The sequence below is a fragment of the Chelonia mydas genome, chromosome 5 (genome assembly GCF_015237465.2).
Source record: "Chelonia mydas isolate rCheMyd1 chromosome 5, rCheMyd1.pri.v2, whole genome shotgun sequence".
Taxonomy (NCBI): Eukaryota; Metazoa; Chordata; order Testudines; family Cheloniidae; genus Chelonia; species Chelonia mydas.
In genome coordinates, this window is record NC_051245.2 from 118,556,444 (window position 1) to 118,583,394 (window position 26,951).

The following is a 26,951-nucleotide window of genomic DNA, read 5'->3' on the forward strand; positions in this document are numbered from 1 at the left end:
GCTTAAAAATCAAGAACTTTTTTGAAAAACAAGAAATTTGAGGGGTCTTCTCATTTGCCTTCTGGTGTTGGAGCCATTAGGGTTCACATTTTCAAGCTTTTTACTGCAACCAGGAGGGTTAGAAATTTACTTTGTTTATTTTAATGAAAGCTTGGTTTTTGAGTAATAACATGGTTCCAGGAACTTGGACTTTAAGCAAAACACTAAATATCGTAAGTCTCATGATAAATTTGTGTGAGATGGGAACAGTGTTGATAGAAATGGGTCATACTGTTTGCTTTGGCGCAAATCCATGGCAGAAGGCACTGTAGTCCAAAAAGATATGCCAGCAGTGCTAACGAATGCTGTTGTGACGTACAGGCTGTTCAGCATGCCATCAAAGGAAATCCATTCTTATCTTATGTGGCTTTGTGAGGGCAAAGTGTTGCATACTTCTGCAGTTTCCTATCTCTTTGGAACCATTTCCCCAGGTCATGCTTCAGGCATATACATGGTGTGGAGGGCACTGGTGGTGCTGTATGGCATAATACCACATAGCTGCACTTCACCTCATATATTCACAGATCTGTCCAGTTCTGTGTATAGTCCCTGGGCCTCTTTACTGCCTCCTGTTCCTTGCCAGCATGTCTCCAATGGAGCCGGGACCCTCGGTTTCCTTGCTGCCTGCAGAACCCATTCATGGGGTGATTTCAGAGCAAGGAAGGGGAACCTTGCCTAAGCCAACACTGACCTAGTCAGCATTACTAGAGACAGAAAAAAGTCAGATGTTGCTGGTCCCCCATCACTATCCTCTCCACTCTGGCCGACTCACTCCTCACTTGTCAACCCATCACTGGGAGAGCTTATAGAGAGCCAAGAGGAAGGGGAAACGATGCAATGTAGGTGGCGCCCTCTCTTCCCCTCCCCTCTCTTTACCACTCCCTTTCTGAGGTATTCCATTCTTCCATCTATGCAAGCAGCCAGAGGAGACACCTTGGTATATGGCTGTCACCTTTGTCAAATTCATTCCATGGTGTAGGTTAGTGAGGGAGGAATTCAAGTCAGACTGGTTACTGATACTGGGGCTTGGTAATGGACAGTGTTTACGCTGGTGTATCATCTAGGAGAGAGCACTTTGGGGCTGCTTCCTGCCATCCTTTGGGCTGTCAGAACTCACCAGGAGTTTCACTTGCGTGAGGTGGCCTGACATGCTCCTGTGTTATAATGGGAAAGAGGGATTATAAGAGATCCCTCTGCTATTATTTAAAATAGTTTGGTCATTAAATATGTACCATGAAAAGAGAAGTTCTGGGTTACAGCCAATCAAAGGATGACTTATTGAATGTCCTCCTTTGCCTTGAGGGAAGGGGGTTGCAACCTTAAGACAGGCTAGTGGAGGCTTGTGGTGTGTACTAAAATGAAAGTTTGCAGTAATCACCATAGCAGCTGGTAGTAAATGAGGTTAAAAAACTAAATATGTCAAGGCATGCTGAGATCAAGTCTGATTCTTAATTTAGGGTCCAGATTACTGTATTGAATTTTCAGCACCTATAGATGATTCACACAGGATTAGACATTGCTGGGCTCTAACCAGCAGAAAATCCCTCTAGAATAATAAGGCTTTGCGGTTTTTAATGCAGTTAAAATACCAGCATTATTCACATTGGAGACTTAGCTCAGTTTTGCCAGCTACTGTATGATTTCCGAGTACTCATGTAAGTAGGCTGTAAAGCATGAGTCATCTTATTGAATCCTGCCAGTTAGATAGAAAGACTTAAACAACCTTCACGATGTGATTTAGCAAGTAAGACTGGACTGCCAGCCAGCAAAGAGCGTTTGAATGAATGGAAAAACTACCCCTTTGGGAGGCCAATTCTTTTTACCTTTTTTTTTCTGACAACTGAATATAATTTTCCCCCTCTTCTATGAAGTTTCCAAAATAAGCTTCTAGGGTCAAATCATTTCCCTTTGCTAAGAGAGGGGTTTGGCACAGGGTGGTAGGGGAAGCAATTTCTCTTTACACTACTGCAATGTCAGGATTGCAATAGTCCCTATTGCTTCTGCACCTTCGGTTTGCAGGAGGCTGTGGCCAGTGGGTCTGAAACCTGGTGGTTTCACCGGATTCATCCTTAATCTTTTCTAGTGTGGTTCTACTCTGCAAAAGTGGCATTATGGGGTCCCATGTTTATTTTCCCTGTAATAACTTCTGTATCAAATGTACTCCATTTACGAGTAAAAAGATGTTGTTTTCTTCAGACTTCCAGCCCTTCAGACTCAACCTGAGCTCCCAGGGTCAAGCTGGGTTCTTTCCATCTTCTGCATTGTCACTCGCAATAAAGGTTCTGCCAGCCAAAATGGGCCTCCAACCGCATCTGTGCAACAGCACTGCCCTCCAGTTATGCCCATAGCTACACCTGTGGAAGCCCGGGCTTGTCCGAGGATCTGCATAGGTGTAGCTGATTGGAACGTAGTGAACAGTCCTCCTGATGACGTACAAACAGAATCCGCAGCTCATTCCGCCTTCCCTGTCCGCAGTGCTAACAGGAGCCAAAGGTAGCATCTGCTCATTTCTATCAATGAAGTGAGCAGACAGAATTCTGAGAATGGTTGAGTAAGAAGGTGCCACGTTTACAGAATTGCTTTTCAAACAACACTATATGGGGAAGAGCAGGGAGCCCTTGTGGGACTGGTCTCCCCCGTATGCAGCTGTGGTGAAGCACTGGTTCCACTGCACCTGGGGACCTCAGGAACCAGGGAGGTGGGCACAGGTCCTGTTTGCTGGTGTGAAAAAAGGGAGGAGAGAGTCGGAAGAGCAATCTAGAATGGGCCTGTCTGACGTCCTGAACTGTACTTTTACTAGGCTGTCTTTGCCCCTTTTTAGATACATTTTAATTCAACTTTCTCCAGAAGACCATTTTCTGCTACTGTGCCAGTGAAACGTAGCTGACCTGAAATGTCAAGAACGTGCATGTACACTCTAATGGAAATACCAAAAACTTCACCTTTAAAAAAAAAAAAAAAGCACAGATGTGAAATGTATGTTACAAATTCTTAGTCCTGAGCATGGGATTTACTAGCTTGAATAGTGCCACTGAAAACAATGAGGTTACTCAATAAATTTGTTAGTCTCTAAGGTGCCACAAGTACTCCTTTTCTTTTTGCGGATACAGACTAACACGGCTGCTACTCTGAAACCTGTCAAGTGAATATGCCCGGCAGGTTTTTCATGATCAGGCCTTTAATTGTATTTGTTATTCTGTATGTAGGTCCCAATCCTGCAATGACCTCTGGGTAGGCACTGGGAAGCAGGTTTAAAACAAAAGGAAGTATTTTTTCACACAACACACAGTCAACCTGTGGAACTCCTTGCTAGAGGATGTTATGAAGACTAAAACTATAACAGCGTTCAAAAAAGAACTAGATAAGTTCATGGGAGGATAGGTCCATCAATGGTTATTAGCCAGGATGGGCAGGGATGGTGTCCCTAGCCTCTGTTTGCCAGAAGCTGGGAATGGGCGACAGGGAATGGATCACTTGATGATTACCTGCTCTGTTCATTCCCTCTGAACTTGGCATTGGCCACGGTTGGAAGACAGGATACTGGGCTAGAAGAACCTTTGGTCTGACCTCATATGGCCGTTCTTATGTTCTTTATATGCACAAAGCTCATTGTGGCATCAGGGCCACAGTTTGCAAAGCGTGTTGGGAATAAAAGATGCTGTATTATAAAAATGGGATTCTCTATGGTATGGTTTGAGCTGTTAAATTGGAGCCAGCCTTTTCCTAATGATAAAACGTACTTGACATTTACATCATGTTTTAGTTATTTTTTTAGCTTTGAGACACACACAGAGTAGCCAAGTATTCACCTGTTGATGTTACCAGGTTAAATGTCTGTTGGATGCATTATCAAGGGAAGATCAGTAACAATATACTTGTCTTTGAGCAATATTATTATTATTTTTGCCTCTAAAATATTTGTGTGGGGATGGGTGGAGGTATGGGACATGAGGTGCGAGTGAGCTCCGTATCAAATTGGTTTTAGGAAACTACATAGGGCCTGATTTTCAAACATGCAAAACACCCATACGCCAACTAAAGTCAGCAGGTGCTCAGCATCTCTCAGAAGTCAGGTCCATAGGGTTCAGAAATCACCATAAGGAAAAAGTAAGGGCATGCCTCCCTGCCAGTCTGTAAAGACTGAGCCCATCAGAGGGACCTGGTTATATTTAATTGGCCCAGGAAGTCAACGGAGTTACACCAGGTGTAAATGAGAAGCAAAATCAGGCCCCATATATCTCTTCTTCTATAGTGTCATAATTTCATGGGTATATTCTGATTAAGTGACCTGTGGGGAGGTAGCGGATGGCAAGTCAGAGAATACAGTGATATACTCCGGAGAACATAAACTGAATCTCTGTTACCTTAGAAGAAGAAGAAGAACTGCCTGTTAGTTTGACATCTGTAGTATGCAAGGTCTTGGAAAAAATTTTGAAGGAGAAGGTAGTTAAGGACATTGAAGTCAATGGTAAATGGGACAAAATACAACATGGTTTTACAAAAGGTAGATCGTGCCAAACCAACCTGATCTCCTTCTTTGAGAAAGTAACAGATTTTTTAGATAAAGGAAACGCAGTGGATCTAATTTACTTAGATTTTAGTAAGGCGTTTGATACAGTGCCACATGGGGAATTATTAGTTAAATTGGATAAGATGGGCATCAATAGGAATATTGAAAGGTGGGTAGGGAATTGGTTAAAGGGGAGACTACAACGGGTCCTACTGAAAGGTGAACTGTCAAGTTGGAGGGAGGTTACCAGTGGAGTTCCTCAGGGATCGGTTTTGGGACCAATCTTATTTAATCTTTTTATTACTGACCTGGGCACAAAAAGTGGGAGTGTGCTAATAAAGTTTGCAGATGATACAAAGCTGGGAGGTATTGCTAATTTAGAGAAGGACAGGGATACCCTACAGGAGGATCTGGATGACCTTGTAAACTGGAGTAATAGGAATAGGATGAAATTTAATAGTGAGAAGTGTAAGGTCATGCATTTAGGGATTAATAACAAGAATTTTAGTTATAAGCTAGGGACGCATCAACTAGAAGTAACGGAGGAGGAAAAGGACCTTGGAGTATTGGTTGATCATAGGATGACTATGAGCTGCCAATGTGATATGGCTGTGAAAAAAGCTAATGTCATCTTGGGATGCATCAGGAGAGGTATTTCCAGTAGGGATAAGGAGGTTTTAGTACCGTTATATAAGGCACTGGTGAGACCTCACTTGGAGTACTGTGTGCAGTTCTGGTCTCCCATGTTTAAGAAGGATGAATTCAAACTGGAACAGGTACAGAGAAGGGCTACTAGGATGATCCGAGGAATGGAAAACTTGTCTTATGAAAGGAGACTCAGGGAGCTTGGCTTGTTTAGCCTAACTAAAAGAAGGCTGAGGGGAGATATGATTGCTCTCTATAAATATATCAGAGGGATAAATACCAGAGAGGGAGAGGAATTATTTAAACTCAGTACCAATGTGGACACAAGAACAAATGGATATAAACTGGCCACTAGGAAATTTAGATTAGAAATTAGACGAAGGTTTCTAACCATCAGAGGAGTGAAGTTTTGGAATAGCCTTCCGAGGGAAGTAGTGGGGGCAAAAGATCTATCTTGCTTTAAGATTAAACTCGATAAGTTTATGGAGGAGATGGTATGATGGGATAACATGGTTTTGGTAATTAAATATTCATGGTAAATAGGCCCAATGGCCTGTGATGGGTTTTAGATGGGGTAAGATCCAAGTTACCTGGGAAAGAATTTTCTGTAGTATCTGGCTGATGAATCTTGCCCATATGCTCAGGGTTTAGCTGATCGCCATATTTGGGGTCGGGAAGGAATTTTCCTCCAGGGCAGATTGGAAGAGGCCCTGGAGGTTTTTCGCCTTCCTCTGTAGCATGGGGCACGGGTCACTTGCTGGAGGATTCTCTGCTCCTTGAGGTCTTTAAACTACAATTTGAGGACTTCAATAGCACAGATATAGGTGTGAGGTTTTTTTGTAGGAGTGGTGGGTGAAATTCTGTGGCCTGCGTTGTGCAGGAGGTCAGACTAGATGATCATAATGGTCCCTTCTGACCTAAATATCTATGAATCTATGAATCTATGAACTGAGGACATTTAAATTCAATGTTGTGCCAAATAAAGGTGAAATTTCAAGTTATGTGCATTCCTTCTTCGTAAACCTTTCTTGCAATTGAAATAGCCTTTAGTAAAAAGACTGTAAAAAGGGATACTGTCAAGTGAGCGTTTTAAGGATTTAAATTTTTTAGAAAGTGTTTTCAAACTTACATACTTCTTTTCAGAGTTTTTGCTTCAGAGAATGTTCTAAGTATCCCCGCGGTTTGGCTAGATTTGCCATATGACTGCCCTTATTAAAGAGGCATTGTGGTAGCCGTGTCAGTCCCAAGATATGAGAGAGAGAAGGTGGGTGAGATCCAGGGCTTTGGAGCTGTGCTCCAGCTCCACTCCCGCTGCACGCAAAAACCTGCAGCTCCACTGCTCCGGAGCTGCTCCACGCTCCAGCGCCAGGCTCTGATCCAAAGCCCTGGATTGGTCCAATAAAAGATATCACCTCACCCATCGTGTCACTCTAATACTTAAGGCAGGGCAATGGGAAAAAGGCTCCTTGGTTCCTATAACTCTTGCTGTTTGGAGTCGAAAAACTGCCGTGCTAAAAGAGCTGACGTACTCATTATTTTCCATCTGGTTAAAACGATAGGCTGGGACAGCAGAGTTCTGAGTTCAATTCCTGGCTCTGCTCTAGATTTCTGGTGTGAATTTAGGCAAGTCACTTAAGGTGAAATCCTGACCATAATTGAGGTCAAAGGGAGTTTTGCCACTGACTTAACTGAGATGAGGATTTCACCCACAGTCTCGCTGAAACTGAGATGGGAATAATAGTACTTTCCCACCTCATAGACGTAGTACGAGGCTAAATATATTAACAATTATGATGGGCTCAGATATTACAGTAGGTAGATGAGTTCATTTGACTCTATCTAGGTTCTCATATAGATTCTATCTTGAAATGACAGCTGTTGGTTTTTTATTTGGGGTTTTTTTTGTCATTAATCTAGAGTTGTATTGAACATTTTACTAACTGGACCTTATTTCCATCTCTGGCCAAAGGAGATTTTTGTTGCTTAATTAAAAGTGAAAAGATTTGCATAGCAAGATAATGAACATTGACTATAGATTATACAGTCCAAAATAGTGTTCACAAACACTGCAACTACCACAACAAATGACTTTTCATTTTTATTTTTGAGTGAATTTGCTTTCAGTGTTTTTGCTAATTGTAAACATTCTGGTGAACAAGTTTACTGGCAAAAATGCAAAGGTGTTTTCTGGAACAGTAAACTTTATGCCAACATTGGATGCTAGCTGGAAATGCATATTTTGAATTAGTAAAAATGAGCATTCACATTGAAATCTTGATTCTAAATATTATATTAATCCAGCCAGAGAACAGAAACATACTATACCATATCTAATTGTATAATGAAAAACAAACTCCTGGAGCTTCAGTATCAAAATACTTTCAACAAACTGCTCAGAAAAATATCTACAGTACAAAAACTATATATAGAAATTACTTGTGAACAATTTCTATGCTTCTAACTCAGTTATGTTCCATTTCTTTGCTTTTCTTTAACATATCTATGCCAGCATTGTATGGCTCTGGATTTTCCCACTCCCTTATTGAATCTTTCTGTTTGCTTAAGTGAATGAAGCATCTATCCCATCTCAGATTGTCTCTTTTATGGCTGCACGTGATTGAAGGGGCTGAGAAACCATTATAAAATCTATTAGATAGTTTAATGCTCACTTGGCCAGGTGTAAACTTGCTGCACTCCTCAGCAGTCAATTGGGCTTGATCCTTAAAGGTGCTTAGCAGCCTCGATTCCCGCTGAAATCAATTGGAGTTGAAGGTTCTCACCAGTGGGATGAGATTTTGTCTTCAGGCTAACTTTATTTGAAAGATGGAACATGAGCAGGACATGCAATCTGGGGCAAGTAAAAGATTGAAAATTCAACAATTTCTTGTCCTCTGTGTGGAGTGCCAGAAATGATATTTTTCCAGTATTTATTAACTTGGCCCGAGATTTCAGTGCCTCTTGTTATGGGTTCCTAGATAGACATTTTTGAGAAGGGAACAAATGCTGTGTTTTGCTATTGATGCCAATGGAATCAAAATTTGGCTCTATGAACTTGGAAGGTTTGATAAAGCAACAGAAGTTTTAATTGTCAATATTCAGTAGAATCACTCTTCTAGACAAGCTTGAAGCTAGTAGAAAGCAGGAATTTCTCTTAGCCACTGGACACTTAGCCGTTACAATAGCCAGGTGGAAGATAACAAAGAACCAATCACACAGTTACTTTGGTTTTAATTCAAGGAAAGATTATCAGTTTTAGGCCCTCAAGTGGGTTTCTTTGCATTTCCTTTAAAAAGGAAGATGCATTTCAAATAGTTCAAGAATTACATTAAATCTGATCAATGCGTGCGGAAGATTGAACTCAGTGCCTGTAATGCTAGTTTCAGATTCAGGCTAAAAATTATAGTTAGCGTTTTTTTTATTTTTTTTATTAAGTCTATCAGATATAAAGATTTGTACATGCACTTGTTTTAGATTTGAGTGTCAACAGGTCGAATTAGATTGTCAATAGTAGCGAACTTGCCTGTTTAAAAAGCTGTTTTATCTCAATGTAGATTTGAGGTGCATAGAGAGCTTTTTTTTTGCCCTATTGTTTAAGACAGCATTTTATAGATAGAGTGAGAAGAGAGAAGGTGCTTAAAAATTAATGCTATGTTGACAAGCGTCTTTTAGAGCCTATTATATGATAACAAGATGGTTTACCTATAATTTGTGTATGGTTATTTGCCTTTGTAAACATTTTTGTATAAGGAATATATAGAAGTAGGTCTCCACTCCTTTGTTTGCAGAAAAAGAATATGTGTTATGTTTTTATTTAACAGTACACAGTTACAACTGTTGAAAACATGTAACCTAAAAATTGCCTTTAATTTTCTTTTCTTTAGGAAAGGAGTTATTGATCCTATAACATGGAGGATTGCCTTCATACCTCTTCTGAAAACCTTTCCAAACTGGTCAGTTGGGCCCACAGCCATGGGACCATCTGCAGCCTCATTCCAAATCTAAAGCACTTGCTTTCTGAAGGTTCCCATGGCAACCTGACAGCTATGTGGGGCTGTAGCGCAGGCCATGCGTATCATTGGCCACTGACTGCTACCTGCAGGGCTGGGTCCCAGGAAAGAGTATGTTTCCAGGACAACAGAAGCTTCAACTCGGACAGTCCCAGCATCATAGGTGTGCCCTCGGAGACACAGACTAGCCCAGTAGAGAGGTACCCTGGGAGACCAGTGAAAGCAAAGTTGGATTGTAACAGAACCAGGGACTCCTGTGATTTCTCTTACTGCAGTGAGCCTTCAGAGCTAGATGAAGCCGTGGAAGAATACGAAGATGAGGCTACCCTCTTTGACATGGTTTGCGAGTCCTCAGTGACAGATGAGGATAGTGACTTTGAACCTCATACCCAAAGATCTCAAACCATTTCCCGCAAAAGGCCTGGTGCGGGCCAATCCTCATCATCTCTTTCAGGCTCCCAGTCTCAGGTCATTGATGAAAGCTGTAACAATGTGATCGTCAAAAAGATTAAGCAAGAAATCCCTGAAGATTATTATATTGTGGCTAATGCAGAACTTACCGGGGGCATTGATGGACCTGCATTATCGCTGACGCAGATGTCAAAGCCCAAGCCTCAGACTCATGCTGGACCTTCCTGTGTTGGCCCCTCTAAGCCCACCCCCGCTGTAGCGCCTTCTCTCAGTGCTGAGTTAGACTTACAAAACGTGTCTGTTTCTCCCCCTGTCATATCGAGGCCTGCGGTTCAGAAGCCGGCAAGAGTAACTCTGGCTTCCCCAAACAGAGGACCAGCTAGCACCCCTACAGCCAACCAACAGGTCACGCTCCAGATGCCAGTCAGTACTTCCAATACCAGCAAACAGATTAGCATTCCTTTATCAGCCCTGCAGCTCCCTGGACAAGAAGAGCAAGCTGCTTCAGAAGACCTTCTCCAACCCGTGCCAAATCAGGGTCCAGCCGGCGAAGTAGCATTATCTCCTTCAATTAGCGCAGAGCCGGAAGTCAGCTCTAGTCAGCAACAACCTAACACTGCGCCTATCATCACCGCTGAGGCAACAGTACAGTCAATACCAGGTATGAAACTATGGGAAGCTCATACTGTCATGCAGGGAATTCAGTGTCGTTCTAAAGGACACATTTCTAAAACAAGAATTGCAGTTGAGAAAGTGAAATATTGATCATGGTCACCATGGGTTACAGGAAGGTATTACTAGATAAATCAGTAGCTAAGCACCCTCCATTGGAAGGGTGTTTGGAAAGCTTTCATTTAATAGAGCCCATAAGCACTTGATGTAGGATCATGTTAATCCAGGGATACTTCATAAAGGAACCAGCAGACTTTTTCTCTAAAACAGATAGATCTCAAAGTAGGTTACATTTGACAGCCACATAGTTCTGTAGTGCAATATCTATATGGGACGGTATGCAGCTGTCTAGTTATACAAAGGAGTTTTGAGACAGAAAAGCAGACTGTTCGATTCATTTGCTACATCAGAAAGATAAAATCTTAGTAAAAGCAATCTACAGTAGTGGTCAGTGCTTTCCTCTCCTTTCCTTATTCCTATCAAGAGAGCTGACATTTGAAATGCAGAAGCAGGGGAGAGGTGTAACAGTAATGGCTGGAGAGAAGTTTGTCCTATTATAAATCTTTATTACATTTTTTCACCAATTCATAAATCACAGCAGCCTGGAGAGAATGGAGAGAGAGGCATATACCTTTAAACCTTAAAGTAAGAGTGCTTATGCTTTAAATGAAGCAAAAGAGATCCTTTCCCATTTTTAGTGAACATTTTCTTTTCAGCGTATCCTTGTATTTCTTTGTGCCTCCCCCTGCCCTCAATGCAATGATGATAAGTCTAACCAAATAAGTATTATGAAAACATAAATTTCTCAAAACAACACATTTCTGTTGATTAATCTTTTCATGCCAGCAATTCTGGAGGGAAATCAAATGCTTTGCATGGGGAAATCTGGTTCTCGGCACCAGGTTATTGAACAGTTAGATACTACCTGTTACACTGTGATCTTTACTGTTGTTGTCAAACAAAATGTTAGCTGTATGTAAAATTTCCAATGTTATTCAATAAAACCCAGCAAAGCACCATAAGATAGAAAATGCAGAAGTTAGTGTTTTTCATTTTGCAACTAATGACTCTCATTTCTATCCATTAGACACTTCCTCACAGCAGTCCTGTCAGGTGTAAATTATTTGATGGGGATCCTTCTATAAAACCCCAGCTAAATTCAGATCTGATTCTGTAGGTTAAGTCCTAGGGAGATGGATTGGTGGGCAGAGGTCAGATGTGGTAGTCAAAGGTTCATGGAAAATTCGTTTATCACATAGTTCTTTAATTCCTCAAATAGCTATCACCTTCACATATGTTAGCAAGCCAGGTTCTGCAGTCAGTGATATCTGTGGAATTTCAACTTGCTGAGTCACAAACTTCAGTGGGTGCACTGGTATAACCCAGGGCAGAATTGTACTCTGATAAGTGTTATCTCTGAGATTCCTTTGATTTCTACAGGGTAGTAAAAATAATTTCAGTCTGCTGTAGCCAGCACTTAACAGAGGAATGACCTGCAGCTGTACATTGGCAATGTTTTCATCAGCTCTTAGAAACTAAGCAACGTCAGGCCTGGTTATTACTTGGAATGGAGACTGCTAATGAAAATCTGAATGCTGCCCCTGAAGTGGTGCTGGTTAGGTTGACCTCTTCCTTGTGAATCAGTTCTCAACTAGTGTCCTAGGGAGATAGAGGTTTTCTCTAAGATAAGATGCAAAATCAAGGCTTTCACTAAAGATGTCACAGCACTTTTTCCAAAGGCAGTGATGTTTTCTTAGCTTCCTAGTAGTTTTAGCTAACTAAAGTATTGTATACTTCCTGTCTTAACTCTTATGTAGTATTCCTTTATGCTGTTAAGCAGCTTCCGTGTTCCACCCCAGAGATTACTGCATTTCAGCAAAGGGTAAAGGGATTGCTGTGTAGGTAAGGCTTGATCCTGCAGTCTTTAGTCATGCCATAAACACATTGAATTCAATGGGGACTTCTCATGTGGGAAAGGAATAACTGAACTAATAAATGTTTGTTTGAACCACAAATTTGTATTAATAAGTGTTTGTAACAAAAACCCCCCCACAATTCTGCAAAGATGATCGAGCTGCTAAAATGTGAGACATGATTTTAAAACCGAGTGGGGTTAATTGAAAAGTGAAAGAGATTCCGCACCTATCATAAATTTTTTAGGCTGTCTCCGGGCTGGATTTCTTATCAGACAGTAATTCACTACAAGTGGTGAATGATTTCACATGGAATTTGAATTCCACTAAATCGTGAGAGGAGGATTGTCCATCCTACATGACACTTTTCTATCTGAGCTCCCTATAAACCAGGAGCAATATAACTTTTTACTCAGTAGGGAGAATGAACTGGATTTGAAAACAGGAACCTTTGCCATTGGTTTATAGACTCAGTTATAGTGATCGTTTCTTAACAAAAATACTACTGAAAATAAACATGGAGTTTAAATTCTGTCTTTTCCCCAACAACTGCTTTCTTATTTCCAAAGTAACACCTAAGGCCCTGATCCTGCTAAGATTGGTGCACATGCTTAACTTTGTGCACTGCTGATGTCAGTGGGGCTAACTCAGTGTGTAAAGCAAAACACATGGGTGGATCTTTGCAGGATCAGGGTCCACACTGGTTAGTTGTGATTACTAGCTGCAGCCACCACAGTGAAGACATATTGTTTAACATATTCCTGTAACAGGGGATGCACTCTTGAGCAATTTTTTCCAAAGATTATAGTACATGCTTTGCAATGTAAAAAGGTTGATAATGGTATGTTTGGTATTGGACTGGATTCGGATCAGGCTCCAAAATGCGTGGTCATACTGTTTTTACAATTCTTCCTCTCTATACCATCCATCCAGCCTGACTGCCTGCTTCAGACCTGTGAAAGGGCAGAGGATTGAAGAAATTTATACTTGTACAAGATTCTTGTCCATTGCACTTCCCTGCTTGCTCATAAAAAGCTGGGTAGACAGAGTAGGGGGGCCTGTAAAAATGCAAACTTGGCCAGGAATCACAATAAAAAACCTTTTCCGGCTCCCACTGAATTCAATGATAAAACTCCCATTGATTTTATTGGTATCAGGGTACTGCTTGTGTCTTGTAGATGGAGTGATGCAACTGGGATTCAACTCTTAGGTCTTGAAAGCCCTCAAACTTGTCTCTGCTTTAACTAAGGTTGTGTTTTTGAACAGATTTAGTTAAATCAGCTCAACCCCGGGTCGTGAACTCTTATATCAGTTTTAAACTGGCTTAAATCAATTTAGCTTAATTCAGTAAGAGATCGGCTTAAGTTGCATCGATATAAGCCATCTTGAAATCAGTTTGAATGTCCACACTGGGGTTTTGCACTGGTTTAACTTAATCTAATTTTAAAGTGATTTTAGTTAAACTGGTATAACTTTGTATATAGACAGAGGACCAGATTTACAAAGATATTTAGGCCCCGAAAAATGCAATTAGACAGTTACTGGGATTTATAAAAGCACTAGGTGCTAACTTGGAATGAGTTCAGGGCTCAGTCTGAGGATGGTGGCTTATGTTGAATTAATTTCTTAAATTGTATAGTTTATTTTTCGAGCATAACAAATAGGAACTCCTCTGTGTTTACAAGTTGATTACTGTACAAGTTGAAAAACTGATTACTGTAACCTGCTATACTAATTAACTCTGGACAATTCCCCATCTCATGCCATGCAAGAAATGGCTAATATCTAGGCTTTTTGTGTGGAGCGACTGAGGGAGCTGTGTCCGAGAAGCCTGTGCTCCCAGAAAGATCTTTGTCACCTTTCCTGTTGCCAATTCCTGACGAGTCCTTCAGGCCAGGAATCGGCAAGGGGAAGGTCTGTTGCACTGCTGAAGCTGTAATGTGAACAGGAAGCATCAGGCTTTCAGAGGCCAAGGTGTGACTGGGCGGGAAGCCCTCTGAGACGGTATCGTTACATGTGGAAAAGACCTTGTTTACTTGCTGGAGGGCAGGGAGGGAGCTGTAGCTCTGAGGGAGATGTAGGGAGGTAGCATTGCTAAAGTACTTAAGAGGAATGACTAGTCTTCAGCACTGTGTTGCAGAACGCTGAGGGTGGGTGTGTCCTAGGAGTCCACAATGTCGTAATTTATCTCTTTGGTCAGACACTGTCCCAGCAACATGAACACAGCAGAAGAGGGTTCCCTTAGGATCCATTGAGAGGGTTTCACATTCAAATATACTAACTGGGAAAAGGACACCAAGAATTACTGGATGAGGTTCTCTGGCCTGTGTTATGCAGTATGTCAGACTAGCAGCTGCTCATAGAGGTCCCACCTGGCCTTGCGATCTTCGAAATGTGAAACATATGTAATAGAGTAAAACCTCTGAACGGTAAGTGTGATCATGAGATTTGTCAGCTCCATGGCAAATCCTATCCATCCTTCACCAGCATGATGGTGGTTACAAAGTTGGGTGCTGCTTTTCCATGAAGGTAGAGTCAGGACAAGAAACGGGACCCCTTTAGCCACCATCCCTCCCTCCCTCCCTCTGGCAGAAGCCTCAAACATCCTTCCTCCCCACGTGGTTACCAGAAATTAGCTATACACTAAACATGAGGCCAGATTATGCGAGGGCCTATGCTGGATCTGTGCACAGCTGCACTGGCCCTTAGGGAGCTTTGGGAGGCATCATGCAAGGGGCGTTGGCATGCTGCACCATCCTTTAAAAGGATGAAGGATGCTGCTTGTTGTGCATTTGGCTAATCTTGCTGTCCCGTGTGGGTGTACCACCTTCTCCTCATCCCAGGGGGTGCTAGCCGGGATTCCTGGATTCTGTATAGGCTCTTTATATCCTTCCCTTGCCGTGCACAGCTTATGCTGTTAGGTCCCCCCCAAAATCATGAGATTTATAAGAATATAATACATTTTTGGTTCTTTTTATTTGCCTTCTGTTTTTTTGAGCTTTTCAGGGACACATTTTCAAATTTTTCACTGCAACCAGAAGGACTAGAAACATCCTTTTTATATTAAATGAAAGCACATAATCATATGACTCCTGGATCTGGAACTTTCAGAGAAACACGAAATTATTACAAGACTTATGATAAAATCACAGGAGCTGGCAACAATATGACAAGGTCTAGCCGCAGACTGGCACTAAACTAAATCATAGGTTCCCCTTACACTGTAAGTACTATTTTATCAGGCTATTTTAAGGATATTCTCCTAATAAGCAGAGAAGCCTCCTCCTTGCATGGGTAAGTATATATGCATATGTATAGCTCTTTGGAAGACAGAGGGTCAAATTCATCCGTGATGTAACTCAGCTGAAGTTAGTGGAATTATGCCAGCGGTACATGTAGCACAGAGTGATCAATCATGTGAAAGTTACAAAACCCAATTTAAAATCTTTCCTAAATACTAAAAAAAAACCCTGCTAATAGATCCCTGTAATTATAATTTTACATGGCAGAATTGATGACTTTTGGCTAAATCAGTTGCTGAAGGCTGCCTCTGGGGTCATATATTGCTGAAAGTGGTCAAATGAACAATTAAACCACTGTTGTAGATGTGTGAGACAGTTTTTCTCTTAGCCTTAGAGTAAAGAGATCAGAGGCCACTGGCAACTCATTCAACATCATAATTTATTTTGATTCTAGCTCCATAGCTGAACTAAAAATAACTTGAGCAGAGATAAATCATATAAAAATATATGCCCCTATGTTTGTAAAAGCTGCAAAGACCTTGCTTACATGGAAGAATAAAATGAAATAATTATCCTTGAATCATCAGAAAATCCAATAAGTTAAATTAACCTCTCCTATATTACTACTGGCCTCTGATCTACCAACATTGGTTTCACTGCTTGAGTCCCACCCATAGCAAGAATACACCTATGAAGATTACATATAATATTGCTCAGCAGAATATCAGGCTCCGTATTTTTATAAGCACCCCCTATGTTTATGTCCCAAAGCAGTCAAATGATAAATTAATGTTTTGGGGCCTTAAATCTGGAAGCTCTGCTTCTCAGGCTAACATTTGAATTTGTCAGATATTGTGAAGGGAGGACCAATCTGAAAACCAAACAGGAACATATTAAAGAAAATGTATTTCACCCTTGAATAGTTGTACTGATATATTGTTTATGTTCACAGTATCTACAACATAGCAATGGAAGTTTAATAATAATAATAGTAGTAGTAACAATAATACAAAATTATGCATTATTATGTGCTTCCTGCTGTAGGTTTTTATGACGTCATCAATGTTTGCAAGAGAATCCTGAACTCCGCTCTCAGCAAGCATTATGAAATCTTTTAGTTTACTTTATAAATGTATGTATTTCAATTTTTAAGGTTCCATACGTATTTTCTTTGGTCAAAATTCACCCCAGGTATGGAAGGCTCATATAAAACCCTCTGCAATGCTGACAATCAGCCGTGGGGTGCCCATGCAAAGGGTGTCATGAATGATACATGGAATCACAGCATACCTTAAACAGGAAGCATTTATTAAAAAAAAGCAACTGCAAACTACAGATGCAAAAAATAGGTTTCTACACTGCTTGAGTTCTGCCTTTGTCTCCTTTGTTTACCATAGGCCACACCCTGTCTGGAACTCTGAACAGCAGAGACATCTAGTGGCTATATAATATTTTGCAACATATAAACAGAGTGGTGTCTTCACACCCTGCTCAGAACTCGAGTAGGCTGGCATGTAAGCAAGGGGAAACAGCAGCTTGGAGATGTGCTGGGACCACGGAATCTGCAATTACACAGAACCAGAGGCCAAGAATTCTGATGTAATATCAGCAGCTACTATTATAGCTTATGAGGGTTCTCTGCCTGGAAGGGGGAAGGGAGTTGAATCTGTGCCCCTACACCCTCATAGAATTCCCTGCATTATGTGTGGTCTTCAGCAGTTTTTGCATTTATTTTCTTAAAATATATTTTCAGTTCAACTTCAAAATGGTGACTGTCTGCTGGGGAATGGTTCTTTGGGTTCTAAGGAGAATTGTTTTAAACACAGATCATACTGCTGAGAATCTTTTAAATGAATTTTTAAATAGAGGTTTTCAGATGAAAAAACAACAGTACAAAATATCAAATGAGACGGTGTGAGAATGTATGAAAGAAAAATGGACCATTTCAATAAATTTTTTAGCAATGCCACCTAATGTAAACTCAAAAAATACCCCCTCTCCTGCACAAATGAAAAAAGAAAGGGAATAAAAGTGGAGAAGAGGTGTAGTAGAAAACAACCATTTCTGCAGAACCCATATAAACCAATTTGTGCACTCTCTCTCTCTCTCACTCTGCCAGCTCTGCAAAAGGTTATCTAACAAATGTTATTGCTAGGAACATGCCAAGTCTTTAACGATACTGATACACGCAGGAAGACAAGACTCATATAAATTCCAGCTCCATTGAAAACACAGGAGAAAACACGGGCAAGAGCCAGCATGTCTGGGCTGGACATTTATTTATTTGTTTTGTGGGGTGAGAGGTCACTTTCTCTTCAATGTGATGCTCTTGGATAGCGCTCAGTGTTTGCTGTTGTTCCACTTAATACTGGGGCTACCCTGGTCTTATAAATTGTGGTGCCCAAAGCTAGAGAGAGGATGGGAGGGATCTGGTTGTGAGGTTCGCGGTCAGTGGAGCAGATGGGGTGGACAAGACAAGTGAGGCAACAAGACTGTTTAGTAGTCACTTGCTTTCCTGGTCTACTTAAGGCTGGCCCCATCTGCCTTGAAATAGGAACTGCAAATAGGGCCTGACCCAAAGCCCATTAACATCAATGGAAGGACTCGCACTGATGTCTGTGGGTTTTGGATCAGGCCCATACTTTGGTAAAGGTGAGTATCAGAGAGTTGTCTGGTTTTGTTGAATCCTAACACTTTCAACAGCAACGGTGTCCCAGGAGGCTATGAGTCCACCTATCTGCGTGACGAGAGAATGCCACTTTTACAAGGGCTGTTCTACAAAGCCAGGGCATGGTGACCTTCAAGTACTTCGGTTTCCCTTTTATATTCATTACTTCGCTTGTTAGGAAGCTTGCTCTATCTCGTCTCCCTGTTTGTGCCCTTGCAATGTGCCCTGTTTGTGCCCTTGCAAAATCCACGTATAAAATAAAATGGAATTCTACCCATTGCCAAGAGTACATTGTTTTCTAGTTGTAGATACTAACAAGAGAGAGATTTGCTGAAGAGAGAAAATATGTTTTTAAAATTAGTTTGGGAACACACAACCCGCCCCAGAAACCTGGTAGCAGATTTCTTTTATCACCTCTGGTGCAATCCAGTGTATTGTTTATTGAGGCCCCAATTCAGCAAAGCATTTAAGCACATGCGTAAGTCCATCCTTGTTCAACAAAGCATGCGTAATGTTAAGCACGTGCTTAAGAGTATTTCTGAATAGAGATGAGCTGTTGTCTGGAGCATTACAGGTGAGCTGCAAGGCAGAAACAAATTGAAGTGTTTGTTTCCTTAATTGCGCCATTATAAAATCAGACTTGTGAACTCTTTTCACCAAATCTTTTGGTTTCTCCTGCTTGTTCTGTCAGATGCCACCTCTTTTCTCCTTTATGAGGAGGGAGAGCTGCAGCTCAGGTTATGGCCTTGTGACATCCCTATTCAGGTCCCCAAAAGATCTTGCCGAGACCCTTCAGAAAAGAGCAAGATGTGAGAACCTGACCATTCAAATGAACAAAACCAAGCAGAAAATAGGTATGAAGATGCTTACAAACATCACAATGGGTCAGTAAAAGGGCAAAACCAATTTCTTTTTGTTGTTGCTTTGCAGTTCATCTGTACGTTGAGAGACATGGGTAGCTGAGATAGCCTCATAAATAAGCATTAACATCCGCCTGTTTTACAGTATGATGTCTTGAAATGTTAAGATTAAGTGTAAAATCCTGACCATATTGAACTCAGTGGCAAATTTACTATTGACTTCAGTGCAGCTAGGATTTCACCTGCCACTGAAGGTGTATTATTTTTTAGCTTGGGTAGATGTACATGCACTAGCTTTGATTGAGCTATCGCATTAAAAATAGCAATGTAGCCACAGCACCATGGGCAGCCACTCAGGCTAGGCAACCAAGCACGATTTCTTCCAAAATCCTGAGTACACTAGTGTTCTGTTCACCAGAAATTAACCTTTGTGGCTGATGGCTCATGGAAACTCCATTAGTTTGTTAGTTACAGAGGTGGTTCCCTTTTTATTTCAAGGGGTAGGGGTTAAGAACATAAGAACGGCCGCACTGGGTCAGACCAAAGGTCCATCTAGCCCAGTATCCTGTGTTCTGACAGTGGCCAATGCCAGGTGCCCCAGAGGGAATGAACAGAACAGGTTATCATCAGGTGATCCATCCCCTGTCGCCCATTCCCAGCTTCTGGCAAACAGAGGCGAGGGACACCATCCCTGCCCATCCTGGCTACTAGCCATTGATTTTCCTATCCTCCATGAACGTATCTAGTTATTTCTGCAACAGTAGTGGCTGCCTAGTGCCTAAATTGACATGACATGGATAACTAGCACTACTTCCTTTCAGGACATGAAATTTGCCATGTGTTTATAAAAATTGGCTCAAAAAGTGATCTCACATTGATTACAGTCAGTTTGTCCCCTCCTGGAGAAAGGAGTCTTCCCTGATTTTTAAAAAGTTAGGTATGTAATTGTACATGCACAACTTAGCAAATAATTGTGCACCTGCTATGCACATGCAAGATTGCACCAATGTCCCATAATATTAAATGGGATTTACATGACACAGCTCATTTGCTTTTAACATTTATCTTGAAATATTTGCTGTCTTCTCTAATGAATATCACAAAAACATTATGTTCAAATATTCTTTCTATTCTTGAAAAGAACAGACACTGTTTTCTTATTTCCTTTGTGTGGCTACTGGAGTCTCAAATGCCATATGTAAAATTACTCTGGTACCTTACATTAATTAGTAGCAATTTTCTAAGATACGATTCTATCATATCTTTTGGCCTACTTACAGAAAGTAGCATCTCCGTACCCATTAGGGTTATTACTTTCTCGATAGATGGTAATGAATGTTAAGCTTTGCATGTAGGGCCTAATTTATTAGCGTGTATGTCTCCATTTCTTTGCAATGTATCATGTGTTCATTTTTATATCTTACATCTTTGTTTGGAAGCTGCCCTTGATTGGTAAGAGTTGCCGCACAATGCCATTCAAGCCACAGAGGAGAGTATGTATATTTATTAGAGGACACTGTCAATTTAAAGCCACAGGGGGAAATAATCAAATTAGACCATGCAGGTGAGATCCTTCCTCTGGCCTCTTTATGCTGGATAATAGGACTATAGCTGCAGAAAGGGGCAATAAAAGCCCTATTTCTGGCCAGGGGAGGGATTCTTCCAGTGCAGACACTGCAGAGAAGACAACCATATGGCTATCCTTTGTATACACCCACCCTGCGACAAGCCAGAGGCAAGACTGGTGTCCGGAGAGGTGTGTCAGAGCAGGGATCCAGCCCCAGGGCTGTCTAAGTTATACTGGGGGCCTCTCCAGCCCCTGAAACTGCCAGCAATAGAGCAAATGCAAAGGTGGCTTATAGCTTTTCTCCTGGGCTGCAAGTGAGAGGCCCAGCACAGAATCTCACCTTGCATCTCCCATAGGAAGGTATGGGACAGTAGTTAGTCGCCTTAGAGTGACAGTATTTTATCTTCATGTTTTGATAAATAAGATACCCATTTTACGTCAAATCCTGGTCCAATTGAAATCAGCGGGTGTTTTGCCATTGGCTTTGGAAAGACCAAGATTTGGCTATTTATATTTAACCCTGGTAGGTCACCAACCTCCTAGTTCAGGAAAGCACTTAAATACATGCTTAAATCCACCCTGTTTAGGAAGGAATGGATCTTAAATACATGCTTAAAGTTGAACATGTGCTCAAGTGCTTTCCTGTATAGGGATGCTCACCTGAATCTGGGACTAAGGGTTTGTCTATGCTTGAAATGTTACAATGGCATAAAAAGTTGGATCCAAAGTGGCATGGTTTAAATCTAAATGCAAAGCACATTTTGAGTAACATATTCTTATTGCGACAGTTTTGTTGAACATTTACTCTCTTTTTTTCTATTTGTTCCAATTTTACAGAAATGGTTGAAGTAAAAATTATTTTCCCTACAAACTACACTATGACCATATTGAAATATTTTAATCATTCTAGATTTTTAAAATTAACTATATTGTAATAGAACATTCTATTCATTTTTGAGGAAAATATACAGCAAACCTTTCAAAATTACATGATGCTATTTACACAGGATATATAATAGAGATAATTACCAGTGAAAATTTAACTCAAAAGTCATAGAATCATAGAATATCAGGGTTGGAAGGGACCTCAGGAGGTCATCTAGTCCAACCCCCTCCTCAAAGCAGGACCAATCCCCAATTAAATCAAGTCCACTTGGAACATTCTGCAAGGGTCAGGCTTCTGGGTCTGATGGGAGCAGCTAAGTGGAGTTTGCAGGGGACAACTGTCCAAATCGGCTCAAAACTATGCTCACAAGATTTTCGAGAGCAGGGACTGAGGTTTGCAAATGGTGCGGACTTTGAGCTCATGACTCTGCTCAAATGGATTTGAGCTTCAGGTCTATTGCCTAAACCACCAAACAGCTGATCTACAGATAATGACTTTTGATAACTAATAAACTGGGCTGGATTAGAACCACTGACCTGCAGGTAAAAGATTTTGTGTTTAATCAGATTTAGGCCAGTAAGTGTGTTGGCTACATTTTGCTCTCAGCATGTACCTATGACTCCCATTAACATTAATAACAGTAGGGCACATGCAATGAGAGAAGTATATATGCCTCCACACTGAATAAACTTACTATAGGCTGTAGATTAACAATAACCCTGTATTCTGCTATTGTTTTTCAGTAACTACATATGCATGATGAAAACAACCTTTCAAGCTAAACATATAACCATTGGGGTAATACTTAACCATTAATTTGCTAAAATATCTATGTACGTGTGTAATTATTTTGTTCTGTGTTTGTACAGCTCTTCGCACAGGGAGATCCTGGTCCATGACTGAAACTCTTAGGTGCTACAGTAATACAAATTAATAATAATATTGTGATGACTAAAGCACCATAGGCATGCATGGCACTTCAAAGAATGAATAAAGACTTGACAGGAGGAGATAACGGCATAGAACTGGGGATAGAGAAGAGGAGGGAGAAAGCAAGAATATGGAATTATGCAGTCACTAAGGAAGCCAGGGTGGGACTTTCAGAAGTGCTTAGTGATGGCCTAACTCTTCTTCAGTGGGAATTTTGCTGTTGACTGCAGAGTTATGCCAGTGCTGAGAACTTTTGCAAATCCCACCCTAGTGTCCTATGTCTAGGTGGGTACACTTTTTACAAAGTGAATATTGTTTGGATTTGATGTAATGAAGCCGTGAACACATCTGTATTTTCTATTAGGACTGTCAAGCGATTAAAAAATACAGTAACTCCTCACTTAAAGTCATCCTGGTTAACATTGTTACGTTGCTGATCAATTAGAGAACATGCTCGTTTAAAGTTGTGCAATGCTTCGTTTGGCAGCCGCCTGCTTTGTCCACTGCTTGCAGGAAGAGCAGCCCATTGCAGCAAGCTGGTGGGGGCTTGGAACCAGGGTGGACCGGCAACCCCCCTATCAGCTCCTTGCTTCCCTAAGTTCCCTGTGCAGCAGCTGCCCAGCAGGCTATTAATTGCCGGCAGTTCAGCTGTCCCTCCCCCCACAGCCATGTGCTGCTCCTGCCCTCTGCCTTGGAGCTGCTCTCCAGAGCCTCCTGCTTGCTGTACGGGGGATGGGGGGAAAAGGGAGGCTAATGTCAGGGTGTCCCCCTGCTCCTGCACCCCACTTACCCCATCTTCCATAGAGCAGGGGGGATACAAGACAGGGCTCAGGACGGAGGGAGCTTCCTGGCGGCAGCTGCAGTCTCAGCTTGCTGATCTACTTAACAAAGCAGTGTACTTAAAGGTGGGGTCAGCATACTTAAAGGAGCAATGTGCATCTCTCTCTCACACACAGGGTGTGTATCTCTGTCTTTGTCTGCCATGTTTTCTCCCCTCCCTCCATTCGTGCTGCCTTATAGAGTGTGAGGCTACATTAACAACAATGAGTTAACCCTTGAGGGCTCAGCCAATTGCTAGTTCATCATTTAGCAGTAAGGCATTCCCTGGGAAATATCCCACCTCTGACTTCACCACCTCAACCAAGCTTCACAATCATCATTGCTGTGTACAGTATTAAATTGTTTGTTTAAAAATTATACTGTGTGTGTGTGTGTGTATATGTATATATATATATATATATATAAAAATATAGTCTTCTGTCTGGTAAAGAAAAATTTCCCTGGAACCTAACCCCCCTATTTACATTAATTCTTATGGGGAAATTGGATTAGCTGAACATCGTTTCGCTTAAAGTCGCATTTTTCAGGAACATAACTACAGAGAAGTGAGGAGTTACTGTAATAGAATACCATTTATTTAAATATTTTTGGATGTTTTCTACATTTTCAAATATATTGATTTCAATTATAATACAGAATACAAAGTGTACCGTGCTCACTTTATATTTATTTTTGATTACAAATATTTGCACTGTAAAAAACAAAAGAAATAGTATTTTTCAATTCACCTAATACAAGTACTGTAGTGCAATCTCTTTATCATGAATGTTGAACTTAAAAATGTAGAATTATGTACAAAAAATAATTGCATTCAAAAATAAAACAATGTAAAACTTTAGAGCCTACAAGTCCACTCAGTCCTATTTCTTGTTCAGTCAGTCACTCAGACAAACAAGTTTGTTTACATTTGCAGGAGACAATGCTGCCTGCTTCTTGTACATAATGTCACCTGAAACTGAGAACAGGCATTCTCATGGCACTGTTGCAGCTGGCGTCGGAAGATATTTACGTGCCAGATGCACTAAAGATTCATATGTCCCTTCATGTGTCAGCCACCATTCCAGAGGACATGCGTCCATGCTGATGACAGATTTTGCTTGATAATGATCCAAAGCAGTACGGACCGACACATGTTCATTTTCATCATCTGAGTCAGATGCCACCAGCAGAAGATTGATTTTTTTTTTTTTTTTTTTGGTGGTTCGGGTTCTGTAGTTTCTGCATCAGAGTGTTTCTCTTTTAAGACTTCTGAAAGCATGCTCCACGCCTCATCCCTCTCAGATTTTGGAAGATGCTTCAGATTCTTAAACCTTGGGATGAGTGCTGTAGCTATCTTCAGAAATCTCACATTGGTGCCTTCTTTGCATTTTGTCAAATCTGCAGCAAAAGTGTTCTTAAAATGAACAACATATGCTGAGTCATCTGAGACTACTGTAACATGAAATATATGGTAGAATGTGGGTAAAACAGAGCTGGAGACATACGATTCTCCCCCAAAGAGTTCTGTCACAAATTTACGCATTATTTTTTTAACAAGCATCATCAGCATGGAAGCATGTCCTTGGGAATGATGGCTAAAGCATGAACAGGCATACGAATGTTTAGCGTATCTGGCACGTAAATACCTTGCAATGCCAGCTACAAAAGTCCCATGCAAATGCCTGTTCTCACTTTCTGGTGACATTGTAAATAAGAAGCGGGCAGCATTATCTCCAGTAAATGTAAACAAACTTGTTTGTCTTAGCCGTTGGCTGAACAAGAAGTAGGACTGAGTGGACTTATAGGCTCTAAAGTTTTGCATTGGTTTGTTTTTGAGTGCAGTTATGTAACAAAAAAAATCTACATTTGTAAGTTGCATTTTCATGATAAAGAGATTGCACTACAGGACTTGTATGAGGTGAACTGAAAAAATACTATTTCTTTTGTTTATCATTTTTACAGTGCAAATATTTGTAATAAAAAATAATATAAAATGGACACTGTACACTTTGTATTCTGTGTTGTAACTGAAATCAATATATTTGAAAATGTAGAAAAACATCCAAAATATTTAATACATTTCAATTGGTATTCTATTGATTAACAGTGCGATTAAAACTGCGATTAATCGCGATGAATTTTTTTTAGTTAATCGCATGAGTTAACTGCGATTAATCAACAGCCTATTTCTAATGCTAATTTATAAACTGTAATCTTTTGATAGACCTCAGGGGTGAAACAGAGGTCATCTGAGTCATTGATTGGATAGAAGCACTCAAGGGAAAACCCAGGTGCTGCAGGAGGCAGAGTTGGCAAATGAGTAGGGTGTTCTTCTGCTGAGGTACTGCACCGATGCCATATCTTGTGGCTTGGCAACTGTGCTGTCCCACTGTTACTACATCAGTAGAACTGCAACAGTGGGAAAATTGAAGGAAAAGCTCAGTGCAGACACAGCTGTAAGGTGCAAAACGAAGGTCCCTTGTGAATATAAGACACTAAGAATGGTGGTATTAGCCTCCGAGACCTAGCCAAATTCCCATGTAAGTTGTTTATTTTATTCCTGCCTAAATTCAGCCTGCAGTTTCAGCTGGATACTTGGCTTCTTGTTGCAAACCTGTCAGGCCCTGATCCAAGCAAAAGACAAACGGAATCACATGAATAGTCCCAGTTGATTTCAGTGGGACTTAAGCATATGTTTAAAGTTAAACACACACTTAAGTACTTTGCTGGAGTGAGGTGTGTTACATGTGCTGAAGTGCTGAGCTGAAAAGGGAAGGGATTACTGGAGCTGTTTTGCTACAGAGGGATGGAATTATGCATGTGCTTTGCTGAATTGAGACCTTAAATTCTGAAGTGAAAGTGCACTCTGAAAACTGCAGGGTTTCTATCCACACTTCTCCTTCGAGCTGCAGACGTATTATCCATTCTGGCTTTTTGTAGAGAAGGAAGGAAGAAGAGATAGGGAAAGAGAATACCCAGTTTTTCAGTTGGATTTTACCAGAAAGTTCAGAGAAAGGAAAAAAGGGGGCTGCTGCCTTGTTTGGAGCTTGAGGTAGGGGGAAGGGGAAACTTGGCTAAAAATATGTTTGTGTTCAGAAACATTCGGAGATGGGAAAAGTCCACTGCATATCTGTTCTAAACTAGATCACCCATCTGTAATGTAAATCTTAATTTGGTTTTGTGCCAAACATTACACTCAGGGTGCGATGGTATCAATAGATCTAACCTTTGAAAAATCTGGATGTACTTGTGTCCCAATGATCTTTGCCCTAGGTTGTTTTATTCTTTTTCTTATCCAAGGCCCTCACCGAATCTATTTATCTATTTACTGCCCTCATATTGTGGCCAGTAACACCCGATAGATGGAGAAACTACATAAATTAGGACATTTTCTTATGTGAATTGGTGTAATTTTCTCTCCTATCCACTAATCTGGGCAATCTTCCCCTAAGTGTAGTGTGTTCATTCATATATGTGCCCCCTATGGGTCTTTTCTCTTCTCACTGATTCTTCTGAAATGCAAATGTACACTCCGCATTCATCCTGCCAATTCTTTGAGACTTGCCCTGTGTTGCTGACTAGACCTCAGGAAACAAATTAAGGGACAGGAAAATTATTTTTAGCATTCCAACTCCAGTTGTTCAGCCATATGCTGTTGTCTGTTTTGCTTTTCACTAATTTTCTCTCTCTGTATCGCTTTTTACTGCCTCCCTCTTCCAGTCTCTTGGTTTCTGCTAGCTGTCAAATGAAGGGATGTCACATGTTGACAAATAACGTGCCCA

General features: G+C 40.9%; 1 protein-coding gene across 11 annotated transcripts in view; it reads left to right on the forward strand.

The window, feature by feature from the left end:
• KIAA1958 (KIAA1958 ortholog) overlaps positions 1-26,951 on the forward strand; it is a 118,144-nt gene that overhangs the window by 39,819 nt on the left and 51,374 nt on the right. For all 11 annotated transcript variants that reach the window (XM_043546711.1, XM_043546707.1, XM_043546705.1 and 8 more), the window contains one exon: positions 9,076-10,273. In XM_043546711.1, coding sequence (XP_043402646.1) covers positions 9,100-10,273 — 1,174 coding nt within the window. In that variant the 5' untranslated portion in view covers positions 9,076-9,099. The remainder of the gene's footprint in view (positions 1-9,075; positions 10,274-26,951) is intronic.